Source organism: Anoplolepis gracilipes, chromosome 6 (genome assembly GCF_047496725.1).
Source record: "Anoplolepis gracilipes chromosome 6, ASM4749672v1, whole genome shotgun sequence".
Taxonomy (NCBI): domain Eukaryota; kingdom Metazoa; phylum Arthropoda; class Insecta; order Hymenoptera; family Formicidae; genus Anoplolepis; species Anoplolepis gracilipes.
Window position 1 is genome coordinate 9,384,756 of NC_132975.1, and position 20,945 is coordinate 9,405,700.

The window sequence follows — 20,945 nt, forward strand, 5'->3', positions numbered from 1 at the left end:
TAAGACAATAACAGACGTTCTGTATAATTTCTGTGATCTTCAAGGATCGGAATATGATATAAGCGAGAGAAATGAGAAATGTAAAATACAAGTTATACATATATAAATATTCAGAGTAGCCGTCGTATAATATGTACAATGTTTACAAAGTAAATTATGAAAGCACGCACGATACACAAGAAAATGAGAGATAAAAACGTGAATATATCTAAAATAGGCAACACTGTACGTTTATTCGCAAATCACGTGTGAAGGATATACATATAAAAATTTCTTAGAAAAAAAAAAACGAAAAATCGGATATCAATATGCAGAATATATGATAACCCTTTGTATAATTTATTTTTTTATATGAGTAGATCAAAACTAAAGAGAGAAAAATGTAAGAATATTATAAAGTAGCATGATAAGAGATATAGGATAAACATTCAGGTCCTTTTTCAACATATTCAAATAATTTTTCTCGATAATTTTAAGATTGCTAGGAATGTTGTTATATAAAAAAAGAAAAATTCTATTTGCTTTTATTCTCCGAGAATATTACTCCAAGCCCTTCGAAGTCAAGATACAGCTGGACTCAAAACGAAGGGTGACGTGGCTATCGAGCTGTTTTCTCAATGTTGACTAAATTCGTGCCATCTGCCTCTGGGGAGTGTGTGCGGCTCACAATATGAAAAACAATGTCAGGTAATGTCAGATAATGTAAAGTCCATTTTTCATAACTGATCCTTTTAACTTAAAACCTTTTACCCCAAGAGAGCAATTTAAAATATTAACCCCTTAAATTCTAAAATATTTTTCTATAATATTTTTTTATAATCATCATGTCCAACGAAAATGATAATATTGAATAAACTGGTGAATAGTTAATTGTTTAACTCAATTATCGTTAAATCTGATTATCTTTGCTTTTTAAATCGTGATGTTGTCACTGCCTATTATTAATGTGTACCGAATGGATGAAATATTAATCAATAATGAATTATTAATCTTTGCAAAAGCTTCTCACGTTATAATTTTACACGGCGAAATTTATGTTTCGTATTGTATACGCAAAACTCTATATATCGAGAAATTTTAATGAGTATAAAATTAGTTAAGATAGCGAGAAAATTGTCTTTTACGGTTATTTAAATTTTTTGTGTTGTAGAATTAAATTAAATTTTTAATATAAAATTTAATTTTTTATTTCCAAAATTATTATTTTTGAAAAATAAAAATAAAATCTTGTAATTTATAACTTAAGTTCAAACTAGATTTTCTTTTTATATTAGTTCCTTTCTAGAATTTTAATAATTTTATTTAATTTTAATTAATTTTAAACTAGGATATATTATATATATATATATATATATATATATATATATATATATATATATATATATATATATAAAATCTCTGTCGAATAAAAAAATATATAATAAGAAAAATATGCAATATTCAGATCACTGATAACATAAAAAGCATTTTATGTTATCAGTGATTTAATTGCGCTACTACGCTTAATTAGTCCACTAATTATAAGATAAAAAATTTATTTTATTTTCAAAGAACTTTTTTTCATCCGACATTTATAGTCGTACGCGAACATACGGTCGTTTTCTCCGTAATAAAATATAATGTTGGCTCAAAAAAGGCAGGTGCACGGCTGTTTCAAGCCATGTTCTTTCTCGTGAATTTTCTTAAATTATTCTGTTCAAACCGCACGTTGCCGTGAAGAAATGATTTTGTATATCGCTGACGTTATGCTACCCTTTTTCTTTTTTTGCTATTCGTTATCGCATTCATTCGTTTCGCCCTTCGTCGTCATTCACTCGATTTTTCTTTTCACCTCTCATGGGAAGGTGATCTCATTATGCCGTACTGAACTTCTAAATAAAAAATGCCACGTTCTCCTATCGTCGACCTGCCGCCGCTGGCCTCTTGAATTATAAGCGTGATCCATAAACGTCTAGCTTCGCGGCCGCTCTCGTAAAAATTCGATACGTCAAATACAAGCCCATCGTCAAGGTCGTCGTATCTAATATTTATCATTACAATAGAAAGAACAGCACCGAATAAAGCTTTAATATTCATCGATCTAATTTTAATCGGTTAAATTTCCAAGCTAAGAATCGTATTTCGATTGAATGTAGCACATGATAAATATAAATGTACTGTAATTAATTATATTTAATGAATATAATATTCTTAGGTATGTATAACATATACCTATTAAATGTTACACATTTTCGTATCTCTAAAGCAAAGTCGAAGTCTGAAATTTATCAAAGTTAAATCAGTTTGCGATCCATGACATGTACAGATACGATGTGCACAGATGCAACTGAGATCTGCAAGCTCCTTTGGTCTAAAATTAATTCATTCTGCATCGATCAAAGAACCGCGCACGCCACAGCCGCCTTTGTCGACTTCAACAACGATGTTTCGCTATGCAAAGGGCGCAACTTGCAGGATCAATAACACGCAGCCGACTGCCTGAACTGCAATGTCCGGCTTTCGAGTTAACGGAGCATTTTATACTATTCTGTGTTAATTGTTTTGTGCCTAAAACATTGCGCAATTAATGTACTTTCTTTTAATGTAACAAAGTCTCGAACGTTTCACTTTCCGAGGTACAAAGTCATAATGCATTTCTTGGTTCCGTTACTAATTTAAGAACTTAAATTAAATACTTTATTGAACATAAATCATGACTGCTATTATATATGTATTTATGCAAATTTTTTCGTGTTTAAAATTTATTACTTCGTAAAAAAATCTTTGTAACTTTATACTTGTTTCAAAATATAAATTTCAAAAAGCACCAAGACTAATATAAACGACAAATTGAAAATTATAATTAATTATGTTTAAATTATGTACAAACAGAGAGCATTTTTATCATTTCCAGAGTGTATTATATATTTTTAATTTTAAAATGACAGATCGTGTGTTTGCACATATACATCTCGAGAGGCATTAAGTATCTCGAAAGCGTGGTAAGAAATTAATTTCAGATTCCTTTTGCATATTTGCACAATTCTGCTTGATGAATTGTATAATTTTCTCATCTAGATTCTTATAAAAAATTCTTATAAACAATATCGCGATAGATTCATTAGAAGAAAGTTGATATGCGACATCTTCTGAAACATGCCTCATTCAGTTCATGTCAATATATTTATGTTTTTATGGCATTATATTATTACAATTAATACAATGTACATATAAATTAAATCCTTAAACGCAAATAACATTATTTTGACATTTGTAATACGATACGAAAATAAGATAAAAACCGAAAGAAGCATAAAGATTAATAAAAGAGAAAGATATGTCTTCAAACATCATCACACTATTTTTTCTGATTTTATTTGTTAACGAACAATTTAATTAAAAAAAAGTTAAAAGTTATTAATATCTCACAAATCACACAGAGCGTGAAATCTCAATCTCTTCGAGTTTCCGATAAACGGCCCCGCGACTATACTCTCACAATCAGTTCTGGAACTGACCGGCATCATTTACCTGGACAGGATGAGAATCACTGACTACAACCTGGCTAGGAGAGCGGAAAATGTCCTCGTCAAAGCGAGAAAGAGAAAGAAAGAAAGAAAGAAAGAAAGAGAGAGAAAGAGAGAGGTAGCCTCGCGCGTCGGTTTGAAGGGGATAGTTGAGAACGGAGATAGGCGGCGTTTTAAAGAAGGACACCCGATATAGGAGGCATTGTACTCGGCGAACGAACCAGCGTCAGGCGCTAGGTTCCAGGTGCTGGAGGGCAGTCGAGGCAGACTACTCGCCACGAGTCAGGGCACAGCGGTAGTACGTTGCCTGCACTTCCTTTTCTGTAGTTGGCTGTTCAGGTGTCATCCCATGATCAGTGGTGAACGCGCGAATGTGAATCGCGACGGTCCTTCTCTCTCTTTCTCTCTATCTGTGTCGAGTTCCGTGGTAACTCTTTGCAAGACTGGCGTGGGAGGCGAGAAAAGGAAAAGAGTTAGAGAGACAAGGACAAAGGGAGCGAGAGAGAAAGAGAACTTCCTTTCGGTGGGTACTCTCGCGTGTCATCATCCGCGCAGTGTCATAAACACTGCTCGCAGTGTGTGACTTGTTCGTCAGTGGGTCGAATCATCGAGTTGATCTCTGCTCGTTTGTCTTTGGGATATTAAAGCGACGAATTGCGCGAACAGGACGGACACCGCTCCAAGAGGGAAACCTGTTTGTGGATGATGTTCCAATCTCCTGACTGAAACGCGAAAGGATAGGTCGCCGCGGGTTCAGGTACGCGGAAAGAGTGCATATGGGCATGAATCTAAGAGATTTAGTTATCTAAGTTTTATCTATAAATCTCTAAAATAATATAAAGAAGTCTAAGTACCTTGACAAATAATGGAAGTGCGAAGAACGAGGTAAGAGAAGAATTATTATACTTTTTAGTTTCAAAGATTAACAAGAATTTTCGCACAATCTCTCTCTTGATAGATATCTCATATTTAGTATAAAAGAAGTGAAACATTGCGTAAGTGCGTATGCAGTGTGATTACGCAAGTCTGTGTAAGAATTACCGAGCTGTGATTAATACAAAAATCTCATTTCTTCAGCATTGTCGCGAAGATAAGTTGATTCATTTTCGATATAAATCGAATTTTGATTATTGAATTAAAATCATTTCGAAAGAGGAAAAAGAGTTTTTCGATTTGTTAGAAATATATAATTTTTTAATAAATATTTGTAATCAGTTGCTAATAAAAAGATAAGAAAAGAAATTATCTTAATACGAGAGAAAAAACATTTTAAAGAATATAATATTAATGAGATATAATTTATTTTATCAAAATCTATTGCAAAACAACTTTATATATTCAAGTAAAAATACCATTCCTCGTCTTTTTTATCCCACTTATCTAAAGACTTTTATACTTATCTTTAGAAAACGAAATTATCTTTAACATACCGAATATACACGCATGCCAAGCGATTGTGTTCAAGTGAACAAATAACGTAGATATTATAAGTTAAATAAAATTATCTTTCTAATTTTCACATACACAATAATTGTTGGCGCTTGGCTCTAGATGGCTTTTTATATTTTCCTATAATTTTAATTTGTGAGCCTTTTAGTCTTTATTGTTAATAATTTTTAATTTACGTCATTGTTTATATATACATACATATTTGCTATATGACAATTTGGTTGAATGCACCGATACATGCGCTGATACATACATAAAATGGTTCGAAAAATTTTTATTTATACTTTATCCAGGCATTTAAATAAGTAAGTACATTGGTAAACAGTTTACAAATATCTTGATCATTAGAATGCAGCAAAAATTCTGCTACACGATGCTCGGATTTACGGTCGACTTCTTATATGCATATGTATGTACATTGTTACGTTAACTCGTGCGTATCAATGATGAATGTGCAATCGAATCTACGGGAGATATAAAATACCAAAGCCATAAAAGCCAAGCTATCCTATTTGCCAGTATTTTTGATTCTGAGCTAGCGATGCAAAACGCGCGTGCAGTAAAATTAACAATTATCGGTTCCAATGCAATCTTGAAGTGAAACGAGTTCATACAATTGTTCCAATCCGCACGTGGCTGCAGTTTCTTTTTTTTTTTTTTTTTTTTTTTTTCAATTTCATCACTGATATATTGTGGAGAAAGTAGACAATAATGAGAATCTCTTTCCTCCACGTCGTTGTATGCGAGCCTCTTCGCTCACCGTCTGTCGTGCAGGAGGCCCCCGCGTGTGTCTATCGACACACTGACAGAACAGAAGTTCCGTCGAAGAAATGCGAGGGGTCGGAGAGATCCGAGTCGATCGGGGACTACGCGGGTGCGACGAAGACAGACGGCGACAGATGCAGACGACGCGGTGGCGGCGGCAGCGACGGGCATGGCATCATCGTGCCGCCGCCGTCGTCGCCGCCGCCGCCGCCACCGCTCTGCAATGCGACATTCGACCATAATACACGACACACGTTTCCTCAGCACGACGCGACACAGCCGCCACAAACGTCCCGGCACGCTCGTTTGTCGCGTCGCATCGAGCCGCGATCCCGACTCCCGACTCCCGACGCCGCCTTTGTTCTCGGCCGTCGCGTACCGCGTACGGTCGTTGTCGTCCCGCTCTCGAATCGATATATGTATATGATTCGATGTCGGTCGACAACGAAGAAGTCGGCGACCTAGGGACGGCAGACGAAGCGGATCGACCCTCCAGCGAACGAGACGATCTTGATTCAGTCGTTATCTGTCGACGAGGGTTCCCCTCGTTTATCCGCCGGGAATCTGTCGGGGAATTCTCGCGGGGGAAGTCGTGAGTGCATTCCTAGAGAAGAGGAACGGCGGGTGAAAGACAAAGATTGAAAAACGAAAGGCATTCTCGTGAGGTCCCCTGATTCAATCGACCTCGGTAAAAGCGATTTTGCTGCAGCGATCGATTTCTATTAACGGGATGTGACAGAAAAGCAGAAATCTTGGAGGAATGTCAATCTCGTGAAGAATTTCAGTCGTGCTAAGAAACACGTGGAAGATCTTTAAAGCGGGGTTGTAATGAATACACGGGAGAATAAGAGCGAAATTTAGAAAAGGGAGAACAGTGAACAGTACTTCAAGGGCTCGGTTCTATAAAAATACAGCTGCATCGAGTCGAAATCCTCCGAGGGGACAGTCGTATAATAAAAAAAAAACATGTAGAAAAAGAGCGAAGAAAAGAGTGTAGTGAATACTTGAAACGTTTGATCCTATATCTAATTGTAAAAAGACATAAGAATCACTTAAGCTAATATATATTTTCAATATTTTTAAAGAGCTTTTAAAGAGTACATACAAGTGGAACAATCAAAAGATATTTAACTACATCTTGAGTATTCAATAACTGTTTAATTAGATTTATTTAAAAAATTGCTAAAAATTAATAAATAATAAAAATTTATAAATAATTAATAAATTATAACGTAAAACAAATTATCTAACAATAAAAACTTTTTTATTAGGTATTAACTTTATATATTAAAGATTTAAATTTTTTTATACATTAAAAATTTAGATTTATACAATTGATGGAATTGACATTTCGAAGGTGTGAAAGAAATTTATTCAAAAGTATTTCGAAGAAATTTATAAAAATTTGCATTCTGTAAACTGTACTTTAAGAAAGACACTTGAAAAATAATTCGAGACTGCATGGAATATATTCAATTTTTTACACAATAAACCTGCAACAAATACATAGTGTGAGAAACAAAGGGAAAACGAGGGGGCGAAGTGAGTTTCTTGGTTTCGATTTATCATTCTCCCGCCCCGACACTTGTCGAGAGATTTTCACATTGCAACGTCGGGGAAAGCGGAACGGGCACGACGCGCGGGGAAACGATCTATGACACACAACACAAGACGACAACACGCCGAGAAGGTCGAGCCACGTGACACAACGTTCAGCTAAATTCGTTTACCAAATATTGTGACCGCGCGACACTCGTCGCGATACGTTCGCAATTTGACGTGAGATATACATAGGTACATCTCGCACGTGTGTTCGATCATCGAAAAGTGCGATAACGTATCGGTACAAAAGTGTGTAATTTGGACCCGGTCGCGAAACCGGATCGGTTTGCGCATCGTCCTCAGGGATGTGCCGAACACTCGCACGTGAGCAGAAACGGACGAGAGATATATAAATGATACACCGTTCGCATAAGTCTTACCGATCTCTTCGATTTCACGGATAAGACAGAACACGAATCATCATGGAACCGGTGAAAGTGAAGTGAGTAAATATAGCGATGGATATATTCGTGAGCAGCTAAAATGTGTCAAAAAATCATGCCGCGATGCTGCAACAGACTTCGTTTGTGAATCTTCTGACAGATCGTGAGCCGGTTTTACGTTAATGACGATTCGATTCAACACTTTTACACAACGTACTTTTTTTATTTTCTACATTAAATATACATCACCGTTTTTATAAATCTATTGTAGTCGAAATACATACAAGTCTATTAAATTTAAATATAAATTAAATATAAAGGAAGTTTTGGTTATATCCTCTTTGTTTTTGATAATTTGAGAATTTGAAAACTATAATTGAGAAAGAAAAATATCTGGACGAGGTTGATCTTAAATTAATTGATTAATTAAGGATTATATAAGAATGAATTTTATGAAAATACACCGTAGAATAAAAAATATTGATATTAATTTAGATCAGTAAATAATTGCTAATAAATTTTATAGCAAATGTCTGCTTTGCTTTATCTTCGCTAGAAGTTTGCAGTGAATTAGTTAGACGAACCGTGCACGAAGTGATGCAAAGTTTGTACCGCTAACATGGCACACCTTGCTTTAATAGTGTGAGACAAATAACGGAGCAAACATTGTTCCGTACGGTGTAACGCACTCAAACTTGTCTCGTATATGTGTTATAGGCTTTTTGTAAATTCAGACATTTTATAAAAAGTCTGTGGTCTCTTTTTATCAAAACGTCAAATTAAAAATATAAGACAGCATTTTCATAAAAGTCCAGACTTCTAAATAAACAAAATTTACAAAGTATATATCTGCAATTATTTTTACAAAATAAGTGCAATTTTGTTTACTAATTCTCACAACTATATATTTCTATTTTCTGAATTAGAATGTTTTTTTTTTTTTATAATTAACATATTTTATGATTTAATATATAAAAGTCTATAATATTTTTAATTTATTAAATTCTGATAAAAATAAACATTTAAAAATTCATAAATGGATAGCTCTTTATAATAACTTCGAGAATATAAAATATATAATATATAATATAAAATTCACAAATATGTTGCGTAAAATAAAATTAATTAATCGCGAAAATTTTCAACCGGCGGAATTACGATTTGTGATAGATAACAAATGTGTGATAATCTGATCCATGAGGGTCTTCCTTTGTCTCGAATCCTTAAGTGTGCATTCACTTGAACGTGACTGAAAAAATGATGGTTAGAAAGTGCAGGGTGACTCACACTTATATACCTGCATGCCTTGCTACGCGTGTATAGGGTGTCTCAGAACACTCACATTTTTTATAAATACCGTTTCTTTAGTGAACATCACGTCCGATTTTTTCTTAGTGGAGAAAACAGCTACGTAATGTTTTCTTTTTATTTTTGAACAAAAATCGATTCTATTTTAAAGTTTCTTACTTGATTAAATTTCAGATCAAATTTACTTTCATCAATTTTAATTGTAAACCTATTTCGTATAATACTCGTCGTTATAAGTTAATTGCGAAGCAAAGTTTTATTGGTTACTAATTAAGTTACTTATTGTTAGATTAAGAGTAATATCTTATTTCAGTAATATCCGCTAATTTTCGCTGATTTTCTTTACTACAATTTTTTTACTTTTTTGAACTATCCTTTACTTTTCTCTAAATCGCTTTAGTTTAATAGTAAAAGATTTTATGGTCATCTATTTAAGGCTAATACAATACAGTTGAAAGATCATAAAATTCTTATATTTACCTGCTGTTCTAAAGATCCTGGAGCTAAAAGCACCTTCGAGAATAGAATACAATAAAATACGTGCCACATCACATAGTTGTCAGATTGCAACTCACCGGGTGTCTTATTTCCGTGATTTGCGTGCAAGGCGTGTTTACACGTTCGTTCTATTTTTACAGAATGGCTCCCGCAGTGTTACCTTCCCCAAATGGAAATGTGCCACCGTTTATAGGGCCTACCCTGGTCGGCAAATCATTTGGCAGTTACAAAAGGGCCTGGTGCAGAAAAGTGGCCCCCTACTTGGCCTTTCTTGCCGCCTTTTGCACTGCCATGGCCGTGCTTTTGGTCTGGAGCGAAGCGGCAGCTATGAGGTTAGCATTGAGTTATATATATATATATATATATATATATATTAAAAGCATCTTTTTAAATAAAGCTTAGAATTTTTTTGTTATTCTATGTGATAATAAAAATCTCTTCTTATTTTTAACTTTTGACAAAATTTGATCTCAAGTCTCATAATGTTAGAAAAAAATATTACTTGTGATTATTTGAAAGAAAAAAATGTAAATAAAAATATGAAATTCTATATTAGATTTTATAAGAATCTTGACGTAATCGTTCCATTCTTGTCCTTTGTCTTCTTGAAATTTTGTTACTAAAATATTTTTCGCCTTAAATGCTCTCAAAATATATCTCACATATATTTCGCCTAATAAAATTGCATCATTTTACAGTTGAAAAAAGCGTATGCGCGATACGCAATTTGCCGTAAAAACGATCGAATTTCGGTGTGAATTCATATGGAAATCATTATTCTTTATTTTTTTATTTCTACAAAAGGATTAAATGATTGAATTCCAAATTAAAACAAGGTTGAACACCACTGATGTAGCTTAAAGCGAATGTTCCGTTACAGGAGACAGGCGTTCGATGCGAACATGACCAGGGACTACGTGCTGGATAGCGTTTCGATGGACAATCCGCAATTGGTCGCATACATACGACAGGTGCATCTGAAATCCACGACCCATCAGGACCCATTGAACGCCAACCAGTCATTGGAGGAGAAGATAGTGAACATCTTGACGCAGGGCAAGCGCGAGGGTATTTACGTGGAGTACATCAGCAGGGTGAGAAATATTCCATTTTAATCCCAAGCATGATTAATGTTTCACATGTCACCGCGCTGTACACATTGGAAGCCCCTCATCTTTTCAATATGACGGTGTAATCTCTCTTTGTTTGCGGAACTCGCAGTTCATGGACGGTGAAAAATGACGTGTGTATATCGTACAAAGTCTTCTAAAATTCTTAATTGTTGACAGAATGTTCAATTAACTCAGAAGTAATTAGAGAGAACATTCATAGATTGAAAAGTTAGGATATTTGGCAACATTTTTCAAATTATTAAACAATTGAAAATAAAAGGTTGTTTTATGAATTAAACTTTCCTAAGAATTTAGGGGATATTATTAAGTACTGGAATTTTTTTTACAGTATTTTTTAAATAAAGTTTAAATATATAAAAATTTAATTATATATTTTTACTATTAAATATTAAAAAATCACAGAGAAACTTTTTCTAGGAAAATATGAATTTTTTAAATTGAAAATTTCTGCGCTTTTTTCCATGTACAAAAGCATCGTAAAAATTTAAAAGATTACAAATTTCTAAATAATAGCGCTTCATGTAGCATTTATTGCGATTTTGTAAATTTTTCAGAAGATATTTTTACAAAATATTTTTCATATATTGTATAATATACATATATGAAAGTTTACAAAGCATATTTCTTGAAAAGTTTCTAATTAAATTTTATCTCAATGAAAATTTTATTGTACATTTTATTTCGCAATTTGTCAAGTTTTGGCCTTAAAATGGGTCAGTATTTTAATAGTCTTAGATACCTATATTAGATGTATGTACATATATACATACTGCAATATTGCAGTTCTTTATCATTCACTGTATAATGTACTGTGGTATTAGCGAAACATGCAAATTATCATCGGCATGCAATCAGTTAAAAATAGGTGAACGAGATAAATGTTTCGGTATCTCTTCGCTTTCCAATTTGTCTTCTCGTCATTAGACACGAAGGATGAAAATTAGGTGGTGTATTCGGTTTATCGCTCGATTCCTATCGCGATTTTCGGGATCATAAATCCTGTTACCGACTATTATGAAGCGTCATTGTTTTTTCAGATAAGCGCGATTTCTAGCACCGCTTGGCTTGAATCCAATCTAAATTGGCGTGGCATTCTGATACTAACCGAGCCTAAGAGCTTCTTCGAAGCGCAGAGGAGCACCAGGAATCCGCGATCGAAGGTTCTTCACGCCTGTCTTAGTACGGACACGGATACCAAAGAGGTAAGAGATAGATCGAATTTCCTTCGGCATTGAAGCGCGATGACAAATCGAACACATGCGTTTCACATGCGCGAACGATATTACAGATAAAATACCACCAGGAGTCACCGGAGGTTCAGGTCACCAAATTGGGCGACGGCCCTAACAGCCTCGTGTCGTCGGACGACGGCTTTCCTACCACTAGACTAAAGTGCTTTCCTCTCTATAGCGTACTGTTGGCATATAACATTACGACCTTGGATTATCTAAGTTTGGACAGTCCCGATGCTTCCGATGGCCACGTAAATAATTTTTTTATATAATTTTCTTATTAAAAATTTTATAAATTTATTTATTCATGTGTACAATTGTGTGTTTGGTATATAGAACTAATATGTGTATGTAAGTACATACATATATATATTTTTACTTTTCATCGCGCACATACATATTTTTAACACGTTTTAATATTCAAATATAGAGCAGATATAGTATTTCACTTTCAAGATTCAAATCTCAAAAGTGAAATATTATTTAATATTAAAATTGTACATATTAACATGCTAAATGTACATTTCGATTGATAATTTTGCTTAGAAAGTATCTTTTTAAAATGTGATCGATCAAGGAATTGTATAAAAATAATCGGTAACGAGTGTCGCAGAGCTTGTAAAAGCGATTAAAAATTACTATAGGTACTCGACACCATCCCTTGGGACACTATAAGAATATCGATAGTGTCGATACGCCGGAATTACAACAATTACAACGAGACAGAGACAAAGAACTTCGTCGACAAGATGATCAGCCGGAGATACAAGCACATATATACGACAGACAACGGAAAGTTGATTTTTTCGTACAGTAGCATAAAATTTGATTCTTGACTCAGGTTAGATTATGCGATAGACTGAGGGAGGAGGAAGTCTGTCACTGAATAAAACATATAAGCAACTCGAGACGCCATTAATCCTCCTCACTGCGCTTTTGATTCGTTCTTAATATTTTAATCGCTGCCTAGAAATATTTCTTTCGATCAAAAGTGCGATCTCCCGTTCGATCTCACACAAGGATGATTTAGTTCACCGTCGATATTAAGGACACCGGAAGTAATCAATCGTAGAATTAATTTTCTGTTGAATTTTCAAATTTGTTGTCTCATGTCAATATTTTCGGCACTTAACAAAAGGTAAGTTTGTCTTTCTTGCATTTTATAGGATAATGTTAATCAGCAATTTAAAACGCATATGCTGATAACAATTATCGATTAAATCTCGAAAGACTCGCGAGTTTAAGGATTTTGATTAAAGTTACAATGGAAGATTTAATGATTATATTTTGAACAACAATTTAAGCTCTATATGGAGTTGAGAGTTAAAAGTATAGCTGAAAAATTAAGATTTTGATTTTTCAAAAGCTCATAGATATACAATTTTCCTAATTAAATTTAAAAATTTGGAAATCAAATTTTGAAAGAGATTTATATTTTCAAGAATATGAAATTTCAAATTATTGTTTAAGTTTCAATGATACCTTAATCTTATAATGTACCTGGATTACAAATTATATAAAGTCTAAGAATTAATTCTCCTTATATTATTGTCTTCTAATAAATTGCCCTCATCCAGAAGATGAATTATTTTAGATTTGGAAATTGAAACTTTGTAACTTTGTAAACAGCCTTGAGAAATCGAAAATTTTTTCAGATTACTCTCCGGCGTTCTTGATATACGCTTATCAAATGCGAACAGTCAATAAGAGATGCAAAGATTTCTCCCACGCGAACAAAATATAGTGATATCGTATTCTAAACGCGCGTATATTTTGCGGTTGCTATGACGGAAACGTGAATCCTTAAATCTGCTTCATAGATACATGATTCTCTGTATATGTCTTATCGTGAGACGTGCTACGATTTTTCTCGTTTTCTTTTCTTCAGTTATAGTTTACATGTATCGATAACTACCAACGAGCCTGATAAGAGAGAGCTATTTTAATTTTTATATTTATGTGTGCAAATGATGCGTACGACAAAGACTGAGATTCCGTGTGAAAACACAGAACCACTTTTCAACTCTCTTGTGACATTTCATTTTTTTCGCGATAAAATACTTCAAAATCACGTGACACCATTATACATATAATGTTCAGTTCATTTCATACATATCTTTACACGCGAATGATTAATGAATATAATTCAGCAATAGATATTAATTTTTAAATAATTATTTCAATATTTACACGATAAAAATACAAAAGAAATTTCTAGATTATAGATACTAATTTTTCCATAGACTAAACATGTAACAGTTTGTGTTAAAAAACTTGTATTAGTTACAAACTGATTTTCATTATAATTCACGTATCTGTAAAATATGATAGCAAAAATTATTGGCCTTGTGTATATAAATTAATTTTGATTTTCGTTCTTTGCTACGTGTTTTTCTATTTTTCTTGATGAGAAATAACGTGAAATTGATTTAATCTCGAGAAAATGAAATAATAACAACAGATTGTTTTTGTAATTTTTGTGGAATATAATGTTAAATTTTAATTTTACGTAGAAAATACTAGGACTGCAGTAGAAGGCGAGAATTTAATTCTTTCGCGACTGAGCTAAATAATAGCTTGTCAATTCAATCTTGTCTCCGTAATAATCTTTTTCGTAATAAAAAGAACGTATGAGATATTCGCGCGTAAAAATATTATTTTTACGATATAAGAATCGGATATTTTCAAAGCTCTTTATAATTTCATAGTTCTATAAATTAAAGTATATCCTCAAAGCACGGATTCTCCGAGACACTGACATGACACGTGAATCTGATAATTCAAAGGTTCAAAAGACCCCATCGTTTAATGGTCCGAGAAAATCTACTCGAAAATCCAATCCCGATAAATCCTACTCAGTCACAGAAGAATTCAACTGTCCATATCCAATATCTTCCATATAAAAAAACAAGAGGAAACCTTACTTTTGTACAATTTTACGCTAGCACGTTTTAATCTAAGGTAAGTTAGCGACAGTAATTGATAATGATGCGTTTTATGAAGGGAGCGTCGATTTTTTTATTTTTTAAGGAACATGCACGCGTGTGCAGGAATCGCCGCCAATGTGACACACACACACGTCAATGTGTTATCACAGTGATAAGTAAAGTGAGTTAATCTAAGCTATTTTTTAAGCTCCCGCATATATTCGCGCCACGAGCTCAGAATTAAAAGCGACCGTCCAAATCTCACCTTTATATTTATACCGAGCACGTTTTTCATGTCACATGTCACATCGTGTTACATTGGTCATAAATCAAATAATAGATGAGTAATGATTTATGATCAATTTGATCCGCTCGTTATTAGAACTTAGAACATTTATATTCAGTGCTATATATGTGACAAATAAAGACATAAATATCTAAAACGCAGGCCTTATTAGTGCGTAAGATAATATTTTTTTAAAATATTCTATGCATAATAGTGTTGAAAAGTAATACTAATCCGCGCAATTAGTTCTCGCATTTGTTAAATTCTATCCGCGATAAGAATCTATGTATATATTAAATAGTTATATATCTCCAGTTATTATTTTCTTTTAAATATTAGTTCTATAAATTATAAGCTTTCGTGATCCATCAGTAAAAAATTTTAGGGAAATAAGAAATTAGATCGATATTTTATTATTAATCTGTTTATTTATATAATCAGATTAAATACGTATTCCTCACTTAAGAATAATATATAAAAGTGTAAATACGTATTTCTCACTTATTTTTGCGGGAAGAAAATGTTTGCCATTTGAATATTAAATATCAATCCCTAAAATTCTTCTGATCTTGGTTCGCGAAAAATTATTATTTTCTGTAAATATGTTTTCTCCAATCTGTGAACTTACTTAATTCTAAAGAATTTAATGGAAGTTTAGATTCATTATGTGAAGTACTGACACCTGAAACAAGAATATTAAATAAAAAATATTATTTTTATGTTATTTGAATTTCGGTTACGCGATGTCTTTAGACAGTGCGAGAACTATTTATATTCGTAATGCATGTTTAACGCTAAACATGATATAATGCATATAATTCTTCATTTATATTTGTAATTTAATCAAATCGCATATTATATAATCAAGAATGAAAACTAGGTGTGATTAGCGTTAAATGTATGCTACGAAAGCGGATTTTCTGATTTAAGAATCTACTGACGCACTATTGCGATTGCATGATTCATTAGAGTATTTAGTACAATGGATACTGAATAATAATGCATTTTTGCATCGAGCATCACTTCGTTGCGATGATTATTGCGTTATTTCTATTGCTAATCGCATAAAACGTGTTTGTATTTTCACGGTTTTTGAATTTTCACGAAAAGCGAAAAACAGTATCATAAAGCAGAAGTTTTCTTCCAGATGTTGAAAAATTGGATTCCGAAGTTTTCTGATTGAAATTCTGGAAAATTTGAAATTCACGGATTTATAGAGATCCACGTATTGAAAGACCTTGAAAATTTCATCAAGAACTCGTAAATTTTGTTAAGAGAAATAGTGAAACTTCACATACCTAGGGTCAAAATTATAATTTTTGATGTAGAATGTCTCTGTTGTCTCCATCTCTCTCTCTCTTTGTTTCTACCTCGTGTGTGTATATGTACATTATTTATATAAATAGAATTTTATTCTGTAAAAATCACCATAACGTAATATATATTATTAATAGATTTAATATTATGACAATGATAAATATGATCTTAATTAAGACTAATACAATAAAATAAAATTAAGTAAAAATATTGAAATAATAGATTTTCCTATCTTCTTTTTTGTTACTAGTGAAATTTTTCATGTATATATACTATTTTCATCTATGTATACTATATAGATAGATAGAACATAAAAGTTCAATATTTCAAAAAATATAATATGATTCTAGAGTTGAGAATTTCACTATTCTCAAGCAAATACAAAAATATTTAATAAGAATCGCAATCTAATCATTCACGATCTGAACATAGATAAATGCAATCTCATTCTCATTTCACCCTCGGCAAATAAAAATTTTGTAGCAAAAAATTATGTAAATTATAAGTGCAAATTTTTATTCGCAAGAATATGCACTTAAACAAATAAAATTATGCAAAACTACAATTTCATTGTAAATCCTTATATTACTTGGAGAAATAAATCACTTTTTTGCTACTTTATTTTTAATCACGGTTACTATTAATTCGAATATATTTTTCGTTTTCTCGTCAATATTTATACTTAATATACATATATGTAAAACATTTTGTATTTTTTGTTTGCTTTTTTTTTACATCGTATTTATATTTTGTAGGTATAACGTAGGTAGGCTTCTTGCATTTCTGTTCTGCGAAAAATAGCCGATTCCTTTCGAAAGCAATAAATTTAAATATTATATTTTGAAATCACAAATTATTTATTGACCTTTATCTTTTAATCTTATATATGTATATACACACACACACACACATACATATTCTCTAATTTAATAAATACTCTCTTACACAGAAATCTGTATATTTATTATTATTTACATTATTTACAGGTTTTTAATATTTTAGAGCTGGAATTTATCAATGATATAAATTTTTGCAAAGATAATATTTTAATTAAGTATTTTATAGTTTAATTAAGTTAGAATTATTCTTTAAATTTGCAATTTTTTACATATAATAATTTTAAAGCGTTTCTTTAATTATTAATCTTTTACTTATTAATAAATTTGAGTAAGATATTTGAAGAAGGTTTTTTTTATCTTTTGTTATAATTTTCTTATAAAGTTTATTTTTGTAAATTACAGAGAAAAAACTTACAGTGTAATTTAATTCTGGAATAAATTACTGTCTAGCAATTATTTCAAATGAATTTTTTTTAATTAATCATGTAAATAAAATTTCTTTTTTTTTTAAACTTTTATGAAATTTTATAAATAAAATTGGTTTTTATCTATTTATTTAAATTATCTAAATAATCAACTTTATTTTTATGATAATAACAGAAAAAATAATAAATTCGTGAATAATAAAGTCGTGATCGTGTTTTCAATAGGAATTTTACAATATATGATTGGAATATGTCGCATCACGATAACAGGACCTCGGCACGTAAACATTAGCGCGCTTTATATCGCAAAAACTAATACTTTGATATTCAGAACGCGCTTTTATTGATAAATGTACGCATTTATTTCGGAAATTTTATAGTATAAGTAATGTGAGAGAGAACTACGTGCTAAATGCGTGTATTTATCGATAAAAGAGCTGAATACATGCTTTTGTTGCCGAAATATTTCTCTATAATGTATTTATATATATATATATATATATACAAGCATTTTAAAATACAGATTAATAATTTGTTAAATTTAAATAATTGATGTATAACAAGGCTTTCCGTTATGTTAATTATTCGGTTCTGTGATTGAATTGTTTTACTGCGCGTTCTTCTGATCCGAATTATATTGAAATTGTTGAAAAATCAAACGATATAAAACATTGAATAAAATATATATTTGGCTCAATAAGTCTCATTAGAGAAATAATTATTGTCCGTAAAAATCACAACGAGACGAGTTTATAATTTTGATTCCTGTCACTTTGATTCTTACCTGATTATTTATGACATATCACGTAAAATACGCGCTTCGAGATCTGTCGTCGTAATATATATATATATATATTATCTATTATTTAACATATATATAAGGCAATTATATTAATTATAGCAAATTATTTCCCGATACTTAAACTCGCGATCGCGTTTAGAAACGAAATTTGACGGAGCGTTTCGCATCACTACTTTACTGCTCGAATGTCACCGTGCGAAATGAAAATACGATAAGCGCTTGTGACACAATAACATATACATTGTACTATACATACTATACATCGTAAAGGTGAATGTCCAAATATTATGTGTTATAGTTAATTTGTTACCGTTCTGAATTATTTTATATAACATCTTATATATTATTTTATTGTAAAAATTAACGCTGAATATTCTGCATTTTATATTAATAAATAAAATTATTATTGCAAATGAAATCTTTAAGCAAAACTAAAACATTTATTCAAACAAGAAAATTTATTTTATTTTGATCAAGAAACTGTTTGCGTAAATTAATTTAGTATTATCAATTATCATTTTTTTTATGCCTTATTAAATTTTCAATTTCCAAAAGAAATAATTTTAATTAATTTCATATAATGCAGGTATTATGTACATTTTAGCGATCATTTAATATTATTTTAAGGATATCGATTAAAGAAGGCAGTTTAATTTTCTACTTTTTCGATTTATAAAACCGTATTTTTTAAACTTCTTTTATTCTTTTTCCTTTAAGACGGTTGGAGTAGCAATGCGATAATAATGAAAAAAAATGATATATTAGTTCTGGATTACATCGAAGAAAAAGATTTAATCTCGAAGTATATGTATATATACACTTACTGTTCACTCAGAAAACCGCGATAATTTCTTATTTGTATTGCAACGCAGGCGTCATAGATTTTTCGCGAAGACAGCAGATAAAAAATATAATCGGATTCCGGATATCGATTCGCAATCAAATATAGAAGTGATTTATCGGCGTGATTCTATTGCAATTCTTATCAAGCATATGTCTTATGCTAGAGAATTTCTTATCGATTTTTTCCAATTACGAGAAAATCCATTTACGATTAAAGAAAATCTTTAGTAATAAATTGTTTTCTAAAACAGATATTTGTTTTATAATAAAATTGCAAGTTTTTAAACTTGTATATATGTGAAATATTTATTCATACATTAAATTTAAAATCTATCAAGTTTACGCGACCAATAAGCGTGAAACTCGATGCGACGGTGGAGAAAATCGAAAATTGCGCTCTGTCAACGATTGAAATTGAATTGAAGTGTCTTTCACATGAGACTCTAGCGGCAAAAAGAACATTTTGCCAAAGGTAAGCGGCCACATTTTTCAGAGCTTTTATTTTCTTTGTAAAATCGTCGAATATTTTCGCATCAAAATGCTTTTCATTTTACAACGAATGCCTTCATTGCATGTAGTTTTATGAAATTATGCTATTTATTTGACTAAAATATTCCATAATATTTCACAAGTCCAAACATACTGTATATTTATGCAACAAATTTTACAGCATATAAAATAATTAATGCGTGCGCGCGCAGTTTGTATACATATAAATTATTTTTGATACGAATCAGAGATATACGCTTTGTCGTATAACTTCCTAATTTACTGAGTTGCGTCATGTGAATTTTTTATTACTTTCTCATTATTTATACAATAATAATAATTTCAACAAACCTCATTTTGTGCAGAACATAATGAAAATCATAATGTAATGCACAACGTTTTTGAAACATCAAAATGGAAATGAGAGCAAAAGTTATTTCTTTTTTTTAGACATCTTGTATAGAAGAATCTGTCACGAAGGTAACAAAGTGTGAATTTCTTAGCAAAACCAGCTATCTCTGACAAAATTCAACTTTATTCAAAGATTAATAAAAGTTTCACGGTAAAGGTTGTTTAGAAAAAATACCTTAAAAAATATATTAAAATTACTATATTATATAGTTATATCTTGTTATTTTAATTAAAAAGCTCGATAAATAGGATGTTTTATATTAAGAAAAAGAAATTAAAATTAAATTTAAAAAGAATTATTACTCTATTACTTTTTATAAAAAATGTTACATATTTTGTATGAAAAAGAACACTCTTTCATAGGAATTAAATTGAGTGACCCAGTTTCTTTTACTTATCAAAGTATCACGAAAGGCTCAAAGATTGAAAGATATAAGAATAAAATATCCTGAAAAAAATTTGAATTCTTTCTCATTATGCAAAAATCGCGAGAAGTATATCAAGGACGATGTGACACGCCAATTTTATGAAGGAGATGTTTTATAGATTCGTGTTTCTGTTCATCCCGTATCAGCGCACCACGCGTACGTTCGGATTTTCGACTCCGTCATTCATTTTGCCGATCTCTATTTATCGTGATTTCTAAATTTTTTTTTTGTTTCGATCGTGCCAGATAAGCGGTAAAGATTAGTGATAATCGGTGACTAGATAGTGAGTCAAGATATACGAT

General features: G+C 31.5%; 2 protein-coding genes across 5 annotated transcripts in view; both read left to right on the top strand.

Annotated features, from left to right (window-relative positions):
- The window catches only part of Lost (methenyltetrahydrofolate synthase domain-containing protein lost), a 30,645-nt gene extending 28,147 nt beyond the window's left edge, over positions 1 to 2,498 (top strand). Inside the window, exon 6 of the mRNA XM_072895198.1 lies at positions 2,306 to 2,498. Coding sequence (XP_072751299.1) covers positions 2,306 to 2,463 — 158 coding nt within the window. The 3' untranslated portion in view covers positions 2,464 to 2,498. The remainder of the gene's footprint in view (positions 1 to 2,305) is intronic.
- LOC140667350 (protein Star) lies at positions 470 to 17,259 on the top strand. 4 transcript variants are annotated; one of them, XM_072895211.1, is made up of 6 exons: positions 470 to 687; positions 9,652 to 9,843; positions 10,392 to 10,605; positions 11,682 to 11,846; positions 11,933 to 12,127; positions 12,521 to 17,259. In XM_072895211.1, the coding sequence occupies exons 1-6, from the start codon at positions 671 to 673 to the stop codon at positions 12,710 to 12,712; spliced, it is 975 nt and encodes a 324-aa protein (XP_072751312.1). In that variant the 5' UTR covers positions 470 to 670; the 3' UTR covers positions 12,713 to 17,259. The 4 variants fall into 4 exon arrangements, with proteins under 4 accessions (XP_072751312.1, XP_072751313.1, XP_072751311.1 ...); XM_072895212.1 differs by lacking the exon at positions 470 to 687 and adding an exon at positions 3,793 to 4,263; XM_072895210.1 differs by lacking the exon at positions 470 to 687 and adding an exon at positions 4,357 to 4,391.
- The last annotated feature ends 3,686 nt before the right edge of the window (positions 17,260 to 20,945 follow it).